At 51.8% G+C, this 12650-nt stretch overlaps 1 protein-coding gene across 1 annotated transcript in view; it reads right to left on the reverse strand.

Moving 5' to 3' along the window:
* The window catches only part of CPQ (carboxypeptidase Q), a 91579-nt gene that overhangs the window by 67957 nt on the left and 10972 nt on the right, over positions 1-12650 (reverse strand). Inside the window, exon 3 of the mRNA XM_009902931.2 lies at positions 2075-2282. Coding sequence (XP_009901233.2) covers positions 2075-2282 — 208 coding nt within the window. The remainder of the gene's footprint in view (positions 1-2074; positions 2283-12650) is intronic.

Here is a 12650-nt window from a genome sequence, read left to right on the forward strand (position 1 = left end):
ACAAGAACTCTTTACCCAGTGTTCCAAATCCAAGCTCCTCACTGGAAGAAGTGAGGAGATTCCAGCCCATTTCTTTACTTAAAGAAACAGCACAGGACAGCAAAGAGAAAACTGGAGCACAGACAAGCACCTAGTTGAAAGGCATCCCTGTCCATGGTGGGGAGGTTGCAGTAGATGACCTCTGAGGTCCCTTCCAACCTGAGCCATTCTGTGATTCTATGATCTTTGACAGTCACAGTTGGACACTTCATAACCTGACCTTAAATGTCAACTTCTGCCATACAGCAAGGCCAATTCAACAAAGATAGCCTGAGTTATGCCATCAGCATCATTCTGTTAGCTGATCCTTGTATGAGCTGACTGGAAGCATGGCTGGAGATTCAGATGGTCAAATCAAATTAACTGCACTCTGATTGCAAAGTGGGGGCATTGTCTTTGGCTTGATAAATGTGTTTCATGAAGTTAGACTGGTAGGTGATGGGATGTAAACCAGCCATGAGGGTTGTTATTTTGTCCCTGCCCACTCATCATAGACTCACAGAATTGTCAGGGCTGGAAGGGACCTCAAGGATCAGCCAGTTCCAACCCCCCTGCCATGGCCAGGGACACCTCACACTGCAGCAGGTTGCTCACAGCCACCTCCAGCCTGGCTGCAAACACCTCCAGGCAGGAGGCTTCCACCACCTCCCTGGGCAGCCTGTGCCAGGCTCTCACCACCCTCATGGGGAACAACTTCTTCCTAACATCCAAGCTCAATCTACCCATTTCTAGTTTTGCTCCATTCCCCCCAGTCCTATCACTCCCTGACACCCTCAGAAGTCCCTCCCCAGCTTCCTTGTAGCCCCCTTCAGATACTGGAAGGCCACAAGAAGGTCTCCTTGGAGCCAAGCACCACCAAAATTTCTCTTCTCTTGCTTTTAATATTAAGAAGCTGGAGTCTGCCTCTATACCTAATGTAGGGAAGAGTCTATCCAACACAGACAACCATGAAGCTAGACTTGTAGGTGATGGGATGCAAACCAGCCATGAGGGTTGTTATTTTCTCCCTGCCCACTGACCATAGAGTCATAGAATTGTCAAGGTTGGAAGTGACCTCAAGGATCAGCCAGTTCCAACCTCTCTGCCAGGGGCAGGGACACCTCACACTAGATCAGGCTGCTCAGAGCCGCAAGGTTCCAAACCCACACATTCATGCAAGCACTGAGGACCTCCCTGCCAGTACAAGAAGGCTGCAGAGGGACTGTTTGGAAAGGCCTGCAGGGACAGCAATGGTTTGAAATGAGAGAAGAGCAGATTGAAATTGGATGTTAGGAACAAGTTTTGCACCCTAAGGGTAGGGGATCAGTGCAACAGGTTGCTCAGGGAAGTAGTTGAGGCTCCATCCCTGGAGATATTCAAGCTCAGGCTCAACAGGGTTCTGAGCAACCTGATCTAGAGAAGGATGTCCCTGCTGAGTGCAGTGGGGTTGAACTAGATGAGCTTTGGTGGTCCCTTTCAACCCAGACCATTCCAGGATCTCTGACTCTCTTTAAACCAACACTGCCTTTACTTGAGTGCCATGATGTCACCTCTGCTTGTATACAGACCGGTTTTATTAGTCTATGCATCTGGGCCTACTTAAAATGAGCTTTAACATGGGGAAACAAAAAGGAGGAGGTTCTGATGTGGTGGAGTCACTGTCCCTGGAGGTGTTCAAGAGGGGACTGGATGTGGCACTTGGTGCCATGGTGTAGTCATGAGGTCTGTGGTGACAGCTTGGACTCGATGATCTTTGAGGGCTCTTCCAACCTTGGTGGTAGTGTGATGTGGACAGTCTAGTTGGCTGTGTCTTCTTAGAACACAGTCATTCTTACAGTTCTCTAAAATACACCCTGTTAAGGTAGAACTGAGCCTGGTGGGTTCAAACCTGCTACCTGAAAAAGATCCAAAGGCTGAGCTGTCTGAAATGTGGAAGAGTAGGTGGGTGAGAGTTCCTACTCCGAGGGATTTCTCAGGCAGGGCTGTACCTTGGGGGTGTCTTCTCCCTGCTTTTAAACAACAAACCACACTTACTCGTTTTCACCTGCTCACTCACCTGCTCTGGGTACTTGCTTCCAACTATCTCTGCCACAGTGTTAAAGGAAGGAGAGTCTGGGTAGGTCTTTGCCCCCATCCTCAGGTGCACGACGATCTTGGAGCCCCTCCGGGCCATTCGTGACATCATTTCAGCATCTTCCACAGAGATGCAGGCAGTGGGAATCTGGGGCACAGCAGGCTGGTAACTCTGCCACCCTGTGTGTGGGCTGTGGAAACACAAACACTGCTAACCACCCAAGGCCTGAAGTTATCATCACTAGACAATTGAAAAGAACACTTCTAATACCATCCCCAGTAGACTCTCAAATAAGATATATAGACAGTAGAAGAGAATTAACCAGGCTGGAAGAGATCTTAGAGATCAGCCAGTCCAGCCCATCACCCAACACCATCTGATCAGCTCAACCATGGCACCAAGCACCCCATCCAGGCCCCTCCTAAACATCTCCAGTGATGGTGACTCCACCACCTCCCTGGGCAGCACATCCCAATGGCCAATCTTGCTCTCTATGAAGAATTTCTTCCTAACATCCAGCCTAAGCCTCCCCTGGCACAGCTTGAGACTGTGTCCTCTTGTTCTGGTGCTGGTTTTCTGGGAGAAGAGACCAACCCCCACCTGGCTACAACCTCCCTTCAGGGAGTTGGAGAGAGCAAGAAGGTCTCCCCTGAGCCTCCTCTTCTGCAGGCTAAGCAACCCCAGCTCCCTCAGCCTCTCCTCACAGGGCTGTGCTCCAGACCCCTCCCCAGCTTTGTTGCCCTTCTCTGGACACCTTCAAGTCTCTCAATGTCCTTCTTACATTGAGGGGCCCAGAACTGGACACAGGACTCAAGGTGTGGCCTAACCAGTGCTGAGCACAGGGCACAATGACCTCCCTGCTCCTGCTGGCCACACTCTTCCTGATGCAGGCCAGGATGCCATTGGCCTTCTTGGCCACCTGGGCACACTGCTGGTTCATGTTCAGCTGCTGCAAATCAGCACCCCCAGGTCCCTTTCTGCCTGGCTGCTCTCAGCCACTCTGCCCCCAGCCTGTAGCACTGCATGGGGTTGTTGTGGCCAATGTGCAGCACCCAGCACTTAGACTTGTTGAATATCATGCTGTTGGACTCTGCCCATCTGTCCAGCCTGTCAAAGTCCCTCTGCAGAGCCTTTCCACCCTCTAACAGATCAACTCCTGCCCCCAGCTTGGTGTCATCTGCAAACTTACTGATGATGGGCTCAATCCCCTCATCTAGATCATCAGTAAAGATATTGAACAGGATGGGGCCCAGCACTGATCCCTGGGGGGACCTCACCTGCAGTGCTGTGTCCACCTATGGGGCCCCCACTACAGGAGAGACACTGGACATGATGGAGCAGGTACAGAGGGGATGATCCAAGGGCTGCAGCACCTCACCTATGAGGACAGGCTGAGGGAGCTGGGGGTGTTCAGCCTGGAGAAGAGAAGGCTCTGGGGGGATCTTAGAGCTGCTTTCCAGTACCTGAAGGGATCCTAGAAGGTGGTTGCAGAGCGTGTCTGGACAAGGGTCATAAGGGTGTCTAGAGACAGGCCAAGGGGGAATGGTTTGAAGCTGAGGGAGAGCAGGGTGAGACTGGAGTTAAGGAAGTTCTTCAGTCTGAGGGTGGTGAGACTCTAAAACAGGCTGCCAGGGAGTCTGTGGCTGCCTCCTGCCTGGGGGTGTTCCAGGCCAGGCTGGATGAGGCCTTGAGCAGCTGAGTCTAGCTGAGAGGTGTCCCTGCCCATGGCAGGCAGGTTGCAGTAAATGATCTCTGGGGTCCCTTCTAATCTGAGCCATTCAATGAGTGCATGTTCTGTGACCACATGGACTCCATTTACCATTCAGAAACCTGCATCTCATCAGCTCCAGGCACTCATTAAAATCAGGCCTCACAAAACAAGCAAAGCAGCTTTGAGGTCATTAGCTCTGTGCCAGGGCACAGCAGGCAGCTCTCACAGGCATGTTCAGTTCTCACTGTAACATTCAGTGCCCCACACTCCAAGGGAATCCTAGAACCACAGAAGTATTTCAAGGCTTAGTGTAGATGAGCCATGGCTTGTCAAGCAAGCAGCAGAAGACAACTGTGCATGGGAACATGATCAAATGAAGCAAGCCCAATGAACTCCACCCTGGGACTGTCCAACTGCTAGGAAAGCAGGAAAGCCTGCAGCATCTTTTCCAAGCACCTGGAGGAAATGGAGCTTTGCTCAGCTGCTCTGCAACTGGAAAAGGAACTCTCTGCCTCTTACAGACTTGAGGATCATCCTCCAGCAGCTGACAATACCTTGAGGGAACCATTTCTTGCATACACCTGTTTGGCCTCCTGCTCCAAGTGAAGAACCAAGCTCCCTCCTCATGTGCTTACATACTGGCCCTGGGAGGACACAGCTGCTGGCTGCACACCACCAGAGCTCTGCTAGCCCAGAGCTCCTGGAGGGACCCCAGTGACAACCCTGACTGCCAGCAGCTGCAAGGCTTCTGCCTTCAGGGGGTGGGTGTTTTGTTGTTGATCTCCTGGCTTCTCAGCTTTGAGTAGAAATCATATTTATAACCTCAGTGACCCCTCCATCACCAGAGAGCAGTGAGCACACAGGGCACATTAAAAACCCCTCAGTGCTAACAGCTGGTCTGTTGTGTGCCTGTAGCAAGGATATAAATAAATCCAGGCAAAACCCCCAAACCACCACCACCACCACCAGGAAAACCACCCCAGACCTCCTTTATTTGGAGAGCAGAGAATAGGACAAAAAATGCACCACAGGGTTAGCAAGACATAAGCTAATGGAGGGCAGGGAGGCCATCCAGAAGTTTCTTGACAGGCTTGAGAAGTGTGCCAGTGCCAGCTGCATCAGGCTCAACAAGCCCAAGTGCAAGGTCCTGCAGCTGGGTCAGGCCAACCCCAGGCACAAATCCAGGCTGGGAGCAGAGTGGGTTGAAAGCAGCTCTGAAGAAAGAGACTTGGGGGTGTTGGGTGCTGAGCAGCTCCCCAGGAGCCAGCAGTGCCCTCCTGCAGCCCAGCAGGCAGCTGTGTGCTGGGCTGCAGCCAGAGGAGTGTGGGCAGCAGGGCAAGAGAGGGGATTCTGCCCCTTGGCTCTGCTCTGCTGAGACCCCACCTCCAATCCTGCCTCCAGTCCTGGTGTGCCCAGCAGAAGGACACAGAGCTGCTGGAGTGAGGCCAGAGGAGGCAACAGAGATGATCCAAGGGCTGGAGTAGCTCTGCTGTGAGGACAGGCTGAGGGAGCTGGGGGTATTCAGCCTGGAGAAGAGAAGACTCTGGGGGGATCTTAGAGCTGCTTTCCAGCACCTGAAGGGATCCTGCAGGAAGGCTGCAGAGGGACTTTTCCTGAGGGTATCTAGAGACAGGCTAAGGGGGAATGGTTTGAAGCTGAGGGAGAGCAGGGTTAGACTGGAGCTGAGGAAGAAGTTCTTCAGTGTGAGGGTGGTGAGACTCTGGAATAGGCTGCCCAGGGAGGCTGTGGCTGCCTCCTGCCTGGGGTTGTTCCAGGCCAGGCTGGATGAGGCCTTGAGTATCATCTGACACCCCCAAGTCACCCCATTGACACTGCTCTCCATTCACTCCTTGCCCAGCCTGGATTTGTGCTTGGGAATTGCCCTGACTCAGCTTCAGGACCTTGAACTTGGCCTCACTGAAATTCATGAGGGTGGCTTGGGCACACCTCCCCAGCCTGCCCAAGTCCCTCTGGATGGATCCCTTCCCTCCAGCCTGTCAAACAGGCCACACAGCTTGCTGTCACCACAGACTTGCTAAGGGGGAATAGGATAGGACAGGTTAGGATAGGATAGGATGGGATAGAGTAGGATAGGATAGAGTAGGATAGGATAGAATGAACCAGGTTGGAAAAGACCTCAAAGATCTTAAGTCCAACCTATCACCCAACTCCATGTAATCAACTAAACCATGGCACCAAGTGCCTCAGCCAGGCTCTTCCTAAACACCTCCAGGGACAGTGATTCCACCACCTCCCTGGGCAGCACATTCCAATGGCCAATCTCTCTTGCTGGGAAGAACTTTCTCCTCACCTCCAGCCTAAACCTCCCCTGGCACAGCTTGAGACTGTGTCCTCTTGTTCTGGTGCTGGTTGCCTGGGAGAAGAGACCAACCCCCTCCTGGCTACAACCTCCCTTCAGGGAGTTGCAGACAGCAAGAAGGTCTCCCCTGAGCCTCCTCTTCTCCAGGCTAAGCAACCCCAGCTCCCTCAGCCTCTCCTCCCAGGGCTGTGCTCCAAACCCCTGTCACTTCCAATTCCATTAAGGGTCTGGGGGTGGCCCTCAGAGGAACAAGCTGCATTCCCTTCTCCTTTCTCAGCTGCATGGAGATGTTCTTCAGTTACCTGCCATCTTTTCACACTTGTCTGGTTTCTGCCTTCTCTTCATTAACTTCTAAGTCTTTCCACTAAGCACCACTGACAGAGCCAAGGAATAAAAGGAGCTGTGCTACATGGGAAAGGGTTGCATGGATGGCAACCCATCACTCATTGCCACTCAGAAGGACCCCACAAAGATTCACACCACTGCAGCCTAATTTTAGGCACTGAGAGAGAGCTGTGCTTCGAAAATGCTAAATTGCAGCTGCACTAATTATTCCAAGTGGCTCTGCTAAACTTTTCTCAGGGGTGTGCTTATTCACTTTGTATTTTTGGCAATACTGCAATGCTGGAATTCTCTCAGACACTGCAGGGAACCATTTCTGTTTCCCTGGATTGAGAGATGAAAAACTAAGTGAAGGAAGGGGGAGGGGGGGAAACCTGCATGGGTTTCATAGTATCAGTCAGGGTTGGAAGGGACCACAAGGATCTTCTAGTTCCAACCCCCCTGCCATGGGCAGGGACACCCCACACTAGATCAGCCTGGCCAGAGCCTCATCCAGCCTGGCCTTAAACACCTCCAGGGATGGGGCCTCAACCACCTCCCTGGGCAACCCATTCCAGGGCTTCACCACTCTCATGGGGAAGAACTTCCTCCTCACCTCCAGCCTGAATCTCCCCACCTCCAGCTTCATTCCATTCCCCCTTGTCCTATCACTCCCTGAGATCCTGAGCAGTCCCTCCCCAGCCTTCTTGGAGCCCCCTTCAGATACTGGAAGGCCACAATTAGGTCTCCTCAGAGCCTTCTCCTCTCCAGACTGAACAACCCCAACTCTCTCAGGCTGTCTCCACAGCAGAGCAGCTCCAGCCCTCTGCTCATCCTCATGGCCCTTCTCTGGACACCTTCCAGCACCTCCAGATCCCTCTTGGAACAGGGGCTCCAGAACTGGAACTGGTATCTTGTGCCTTCTAAGTGTAACCATTTCAACTAATATTTTCTCCAGCTTTGTATTCCCCTTCAAATCCAATCAGTCACCTGAGCCTCTCTCATGTCCATCTTGTTGCATCAAATACTAATCCTTTGGTCTTGCCTGCAGGGTAGAGCTAAGTGGTGAGATCCTTCTCCATCTGGTTTATTAAATGAGAGGTGCCAACTGCTGTCTGTGCTCTGCCAGTAATGCCAGCTTTGATTACTTGCCTCCCTTCCTCTCCTTCAGGCACCTTGTTTTCTCTCAATTTCCTTCTCTGTTTAGGAGGATGGTGCAAACCTAAAGCTGTGGCTCTCTGCCAGCTTTCCTTTCTGAATCTGACCTTTAGTTTGGTATTTATAGACCATTCCCATGTGGTGGTAGCTGGGTAGATGAGCAGGGTCTGTGGCTTCTGCTAACTGTGTCCCCATTACCTTCCATTGCTAATCACTGTCCACAGCACTCCTGCACTGGCTAATGGGAGTACTGCAGATACTCTGAGACAGGAGACTAAACAGCCCCAGGGCTCTCAGCCTCTCCTCACCAGGCAGTGCTGCAGCCCCTTCAGCATCCTTGTAGCCCTCCCTTGGACTCTCTCCAGCAGATCCCTGTCCCTCTTGAACTGGGGAGCCCAGAGCTGGATGCAATATTCCAGGTGAGGTCTCAGCAGGGCAGAGTAGAGGGGGAGGAGAACCTTCCTGGATCTGGAGCCCCAACTCTCTCAGCCTGTCCCAACAGGGGAGACTCTCCAGCCCCCTGATCATCTTCATGGCCTTCTCTGGACCTGCTCCAGCAGCTTCATGTCCCTCTTATGCTGGGCTACCAGCACTAGCAGCTGTGCTGCAGGCTGAATCAAGGATTTGCTGTGTAACTTGGTATCAATGGAGTTAATTCTAGAACACATCTCCAAGAGCCAGACTCTTGACTCTCTCTGCTATTTCTCTGTGGTTTTTTGTTTTCACTGAAAAAGCAGAGCATTATGCTAGGATACCCCAAACACCACTGCTGTACCACTCTGGCACAACCATTCTGGCACTACTTAAGCTCTTCCAGTTGTGCAGAGCCAGGTGCTCATGTGCTCTGGAAATGAATGCTGCAGATGAAGCCCAGAGTGCTGCATTTACACCACCAACCAAAACAAGACCCCACAGAGGATTACAGAGACATGGAATTACAGCCTACATACTTCTCAGACCTTATCAGCAGTGGAAAAGAAATACCCTCCTTGTGAAAAGAATTCACTGCCACTGTTATCACTCAGATCCTTCTCTGTTCAGCCTGGAGAAGAGAAGGCTCCAGGGAGACCTTAGAGCTGCATTTCAATGTCTGAAGAGGACCTACAGGAAGGCTGGGGAGGGACTGTTTAGAAGGGCCTGTGGGGATAGGACAAGGGGCAATGGTTTGAAACTGGAGCAGGGCAGAGTTAGGTTGGACATCAGAAGGAAGTTCTGCACAGTGAGAGTGGTGAAATACTGGAACAGGCTGCCCAGGGATGTGGTTGAGGCCCTGACCCTGAAGACATTAAAACTCAGACTGGATGTGACCCTCTGCAGCCTGCTGTAGTTGGAGGTGTCCCTGCTGACTGCAGAGGGGTGGCCAAGCTGCCCTTTGAGGCTCCCTTCCATCCCAATGCACTCTGTGAATCTGTAACTCCACAGGACACCTCTGCTCATGTTGCATTATGTGCTCTCCAGAAGCCCTGGTCCATGGCAGCACTGCCTCCTTTCCTTATCTCTGTCCCTCTCTCTGGAGACATTCAAGCTCAGCCTGGATGTGCCCCTGGGCAGCCTGCTGTAGTTGGAGGTATCCCTGCTGACTGCAAGGGGTTTGGATGGGATGCCCTTTGAGGCTCCCTTCCATCCCAATGCAATCTCTGTATCTATAATCTTCATCTGCATTGTGTTGTCTGTTTTTCCTTCAATTCCATACATTCAATGGTCACCATGTACTAGTGAGCCACTTACACAGTCTCCTTAATTACCCTGACACTTGTGAGAACATTAAATCAGATCCTGCAGTTGATGAGGACATCACAATCATGTCAGATGGTTCTGAACTGGCTGCCAGGGCTTTCATAGGCACAGCAGCTCATTCAGACTCAGAAGGGGCTGTGAGCACTGAAGAAAGGCAAAGCTGATTAGGGAGAAACAGGAAATCACAGAGAACTGCTAAAGTTCCCAGTGCTCAGCCCACAGCAAGCACAGCTGTAACTCCTCAAAGATCAGCACAGCAAACCCAAAGCTTGGCAGTTTCATGTGCTCAACATCTTTGCACTCCTGAAGCAGCAAGGCAGAGGCAGAACAAAACTGCTCCTTGAGCCCTTATGAACTCCAGAATGTTAGCAAATCAAATCAGTGGTGCTCCTGGCACCCAAATCAGAGAACACATGTTGTCCATGCCATGGGTGGCCAGCTAGCCACCAGCAAAACCTCTGAGTCAGTTGTGTTAGCAGAGTGGGTGGGCCAGAAGAGGCAAAACAGCACCACTTGAACACTGCAGTCATAAAAGTTTGCCTGGGGTAGCTATTGGGGAGGAAGCAAGGATTCCAGTGTCTTTATTGATGGTCAATATCTTCATTGATGGTCTGGATGAGGGCATTGAGTCCATCATCAGTAAGTTTGCAGGTGTCACCAAGCTGGGGGCAGGAGTGGATCTGTTAGAGGGTAGAGAGGCTCTGCAGAGGGACCTTGACAGGCTGGACAGATGGGCAGAGTCCAAGGGCAGGAGATTGAACACATCCAAGTGCCAGGTTCTGCACATTGGCCACAGCAACCCCATGCAGAGCTACAGGCTGGGGTCAGAGTGGCTGAGAGCAGCCAGGCAGAGAGGGATCTGGGGGTGCTGGTTGACAGCAGCTGAACATGAGCCAGCAGTGTGCCCAGGGGGCCAAGAAGGCCAATGGCATCCTGGCCTGCATCAGGAACAGTGTGGCCAGCAGGAGCAGGGAGGTCATTGTGCCCTGTGCTCAGCACTGGTTAGGCCACACCTTGAGTCCTGTGTCCAGTTCTGGGCCCTCAGTTCAGGAAAGAGGTTGAGCTGCTGGAAGGTGTCCAGAGAAGGGCAATGAGGCTGGGGAGGAGTCTGGAGCACAGGTCTATGAACTACTAAAATCTACCCTGTTTTAATCCAAGGGCATACTTTAAAATGTACTCAACAGCACAGAGAGATTCAGATCTGATACCAGCTTCTGTAAACCAGCTGATACCTAGACTCTAAGCTGAGGCCCAAGGCATCCAGAGGAAGCTTCCCAGAGAGAGGGCAACAGAAAAATTCAAACTGAATTGAGGCCACAAAATCTCTGCTAGTGAGGGGAGGGGTCTGGAGCACAGCCCTGTGAGGAGAGGCTGAGGGAGCTGGGGTTGCTTAGCCTGGAGAGGAGGAGGCTCAGGGGAGACCTTCTTGCTCTCTACAACTCCCTGAAGGGAGGTTGTAGCCAGCTGGGGGTTAGTCTCTTCTCCTAGGCAACCAGCACCAGAACAAGAGGACACAGTCTCAAGCTGTGCCAGGGGAGGTTCAGGCTGGATGTTAAGAAGAAATCCTTCCCAGGCAGAGAGATTGGCCATTGGAATGTGCTGCCCAGGGAGGTGGTGGAGTCCCCATCCCTGGAGGTGTTTAAGAGCCTGGATGAGGCACTTGGTGCCATGGTTTAGTTGATCAGATGGTGTTGGGTGATGGGTTGGACTGGCTGATCTCTAAGGTCTTTTCCAAGCTGGTTAATTCTGTATTCTGCTTTCTGAAGGACCATTATCCCCACAGCATCTCTCTGGATAACAGAATCTGTTTTCCCTAGCCCTTTACCCACCTCTACCAAAGTTTCATGACACTGCTTACATTACTGACACTGACTGGACGAAAATCTTCCCAGTTCCACGAACCAGCTCCTGAAGAGGAGCAGCCAGAGCTAGGAGAAGGCAGGGAAAACCCTTGTCAGCCTCAGCAGCATTTGACTGACTTTACCAGAAAGCAAATATACCAGCTGAAGGAAATCACCCAGAGGTTTCAGATGTCACATCAAGTCCTATCTGCTGGAAACAAAGAGTTAGGCAGTTCAGAGCAGAGAGGGGAAAAAAAAAGGGGGTGGGGGGGGGTGGGGGGTGAAGAAAGGGATGCTATTGGAATTAAAAATCATCACCTCCTGATTTCTCACTGGTACAAAGTCACCTGAAATTGGACTCCCTAAGCACTGCTCAAGCAGCAAAGAGCCCACTGTGCAGTGCAACCATCTCCTGAAGCACAGGCTCCACTTCTTCTAAGGACATCCAAGTTCTCTTGCTGACAGCTAGGATTTGCCCCAAAGGCAGCACAAAGGCTGCACAGCAGAATGCAGTCTGGCATGTTGGCCTTCAGGGAGCACAGGGAGCAAAGCCACAATCACTGAATTGTCAGCCCACCACAGCCCCAGAGCTCCTGCAGGGAAAGCCCCTAACTGAATCCCACAGCACAGCACCACTCCAGCTCTCCGAGGGCAGCAAGGCAACGTGCCCAGCACCATGACACACAACTTTCCTGAGCTCACCAGAGCCTTAGGTCTGCTCTCATCTCTTCTTCTCACACCACAAGCAAAGGTTTCACCTTTGCTTCCTGGTCACTCAGTAGAACAATCTGGCTGAATCCTGTTGCCACAGGACACTGCCTTAAGACAGGCTCCCACTGAGATGTTGGGAGGGAGACAGTTGAGGCTCCATCCCTGAAGATGCTTCCTGTGGGCAATTCCTGCCACCATACCCATCCCACAAGCAAGAAGTGTTCACAAACTATCACTGGTGCCTCCTGATCTCTTCAGTCAGGTTACAGCATTGCCACTCCATCTCCAGAGTTTATCAGCCAGATTCCTGCTGCCTTAATGGCTCACACATTCCCCAAGCCTCCACAAAGCAGCAAGAGGATGCTGCCTGCTCAGAAGGAGCCTATTTTTACAACACAGAATCACAGAATGTTAAGAGGTTGGAAGGGGCCTGCAGAGATCACCCAGGCCAACCCCCCTGCCACAAGCAGGATCACCCAGGGCAGTCAGTTCTGCAGCATCAAGAGGAAGCACACACAGGATCAAGAGCAGCAGAGTGAGGTTCAGCAGCCTCCCAGTTCCCTCAGAGATCTATTCTAAACTAACCTAACCACAACTGCATTCTTCTCCCCAGTGAAAGAAAACAACTCTTCAACAGACACAGTCACCACTTCACCTTCTGTGCCTAAAACTCACATGCCAGGAAGGAAAAGAACCACTTAATAAAACCACAAGAAGAACAGGCACTCTGTCAGCAGGAGATAATGAGCCCAGAAAGCT

The sequence above is a fragment of the Dryobates pubescens genome, chromosome 14 (assembly GCF_014839835.1).
Source record: "Dryobates pubescens isolate bDryPub1 chromosome 14, bDryPub1.pri, whole genome shotgun sequence".
NCBI lineage: Eukaryota > Metazoa > Chordata > Aves > Piciformes > Picidae > Dryobates > Dryobates pubescens.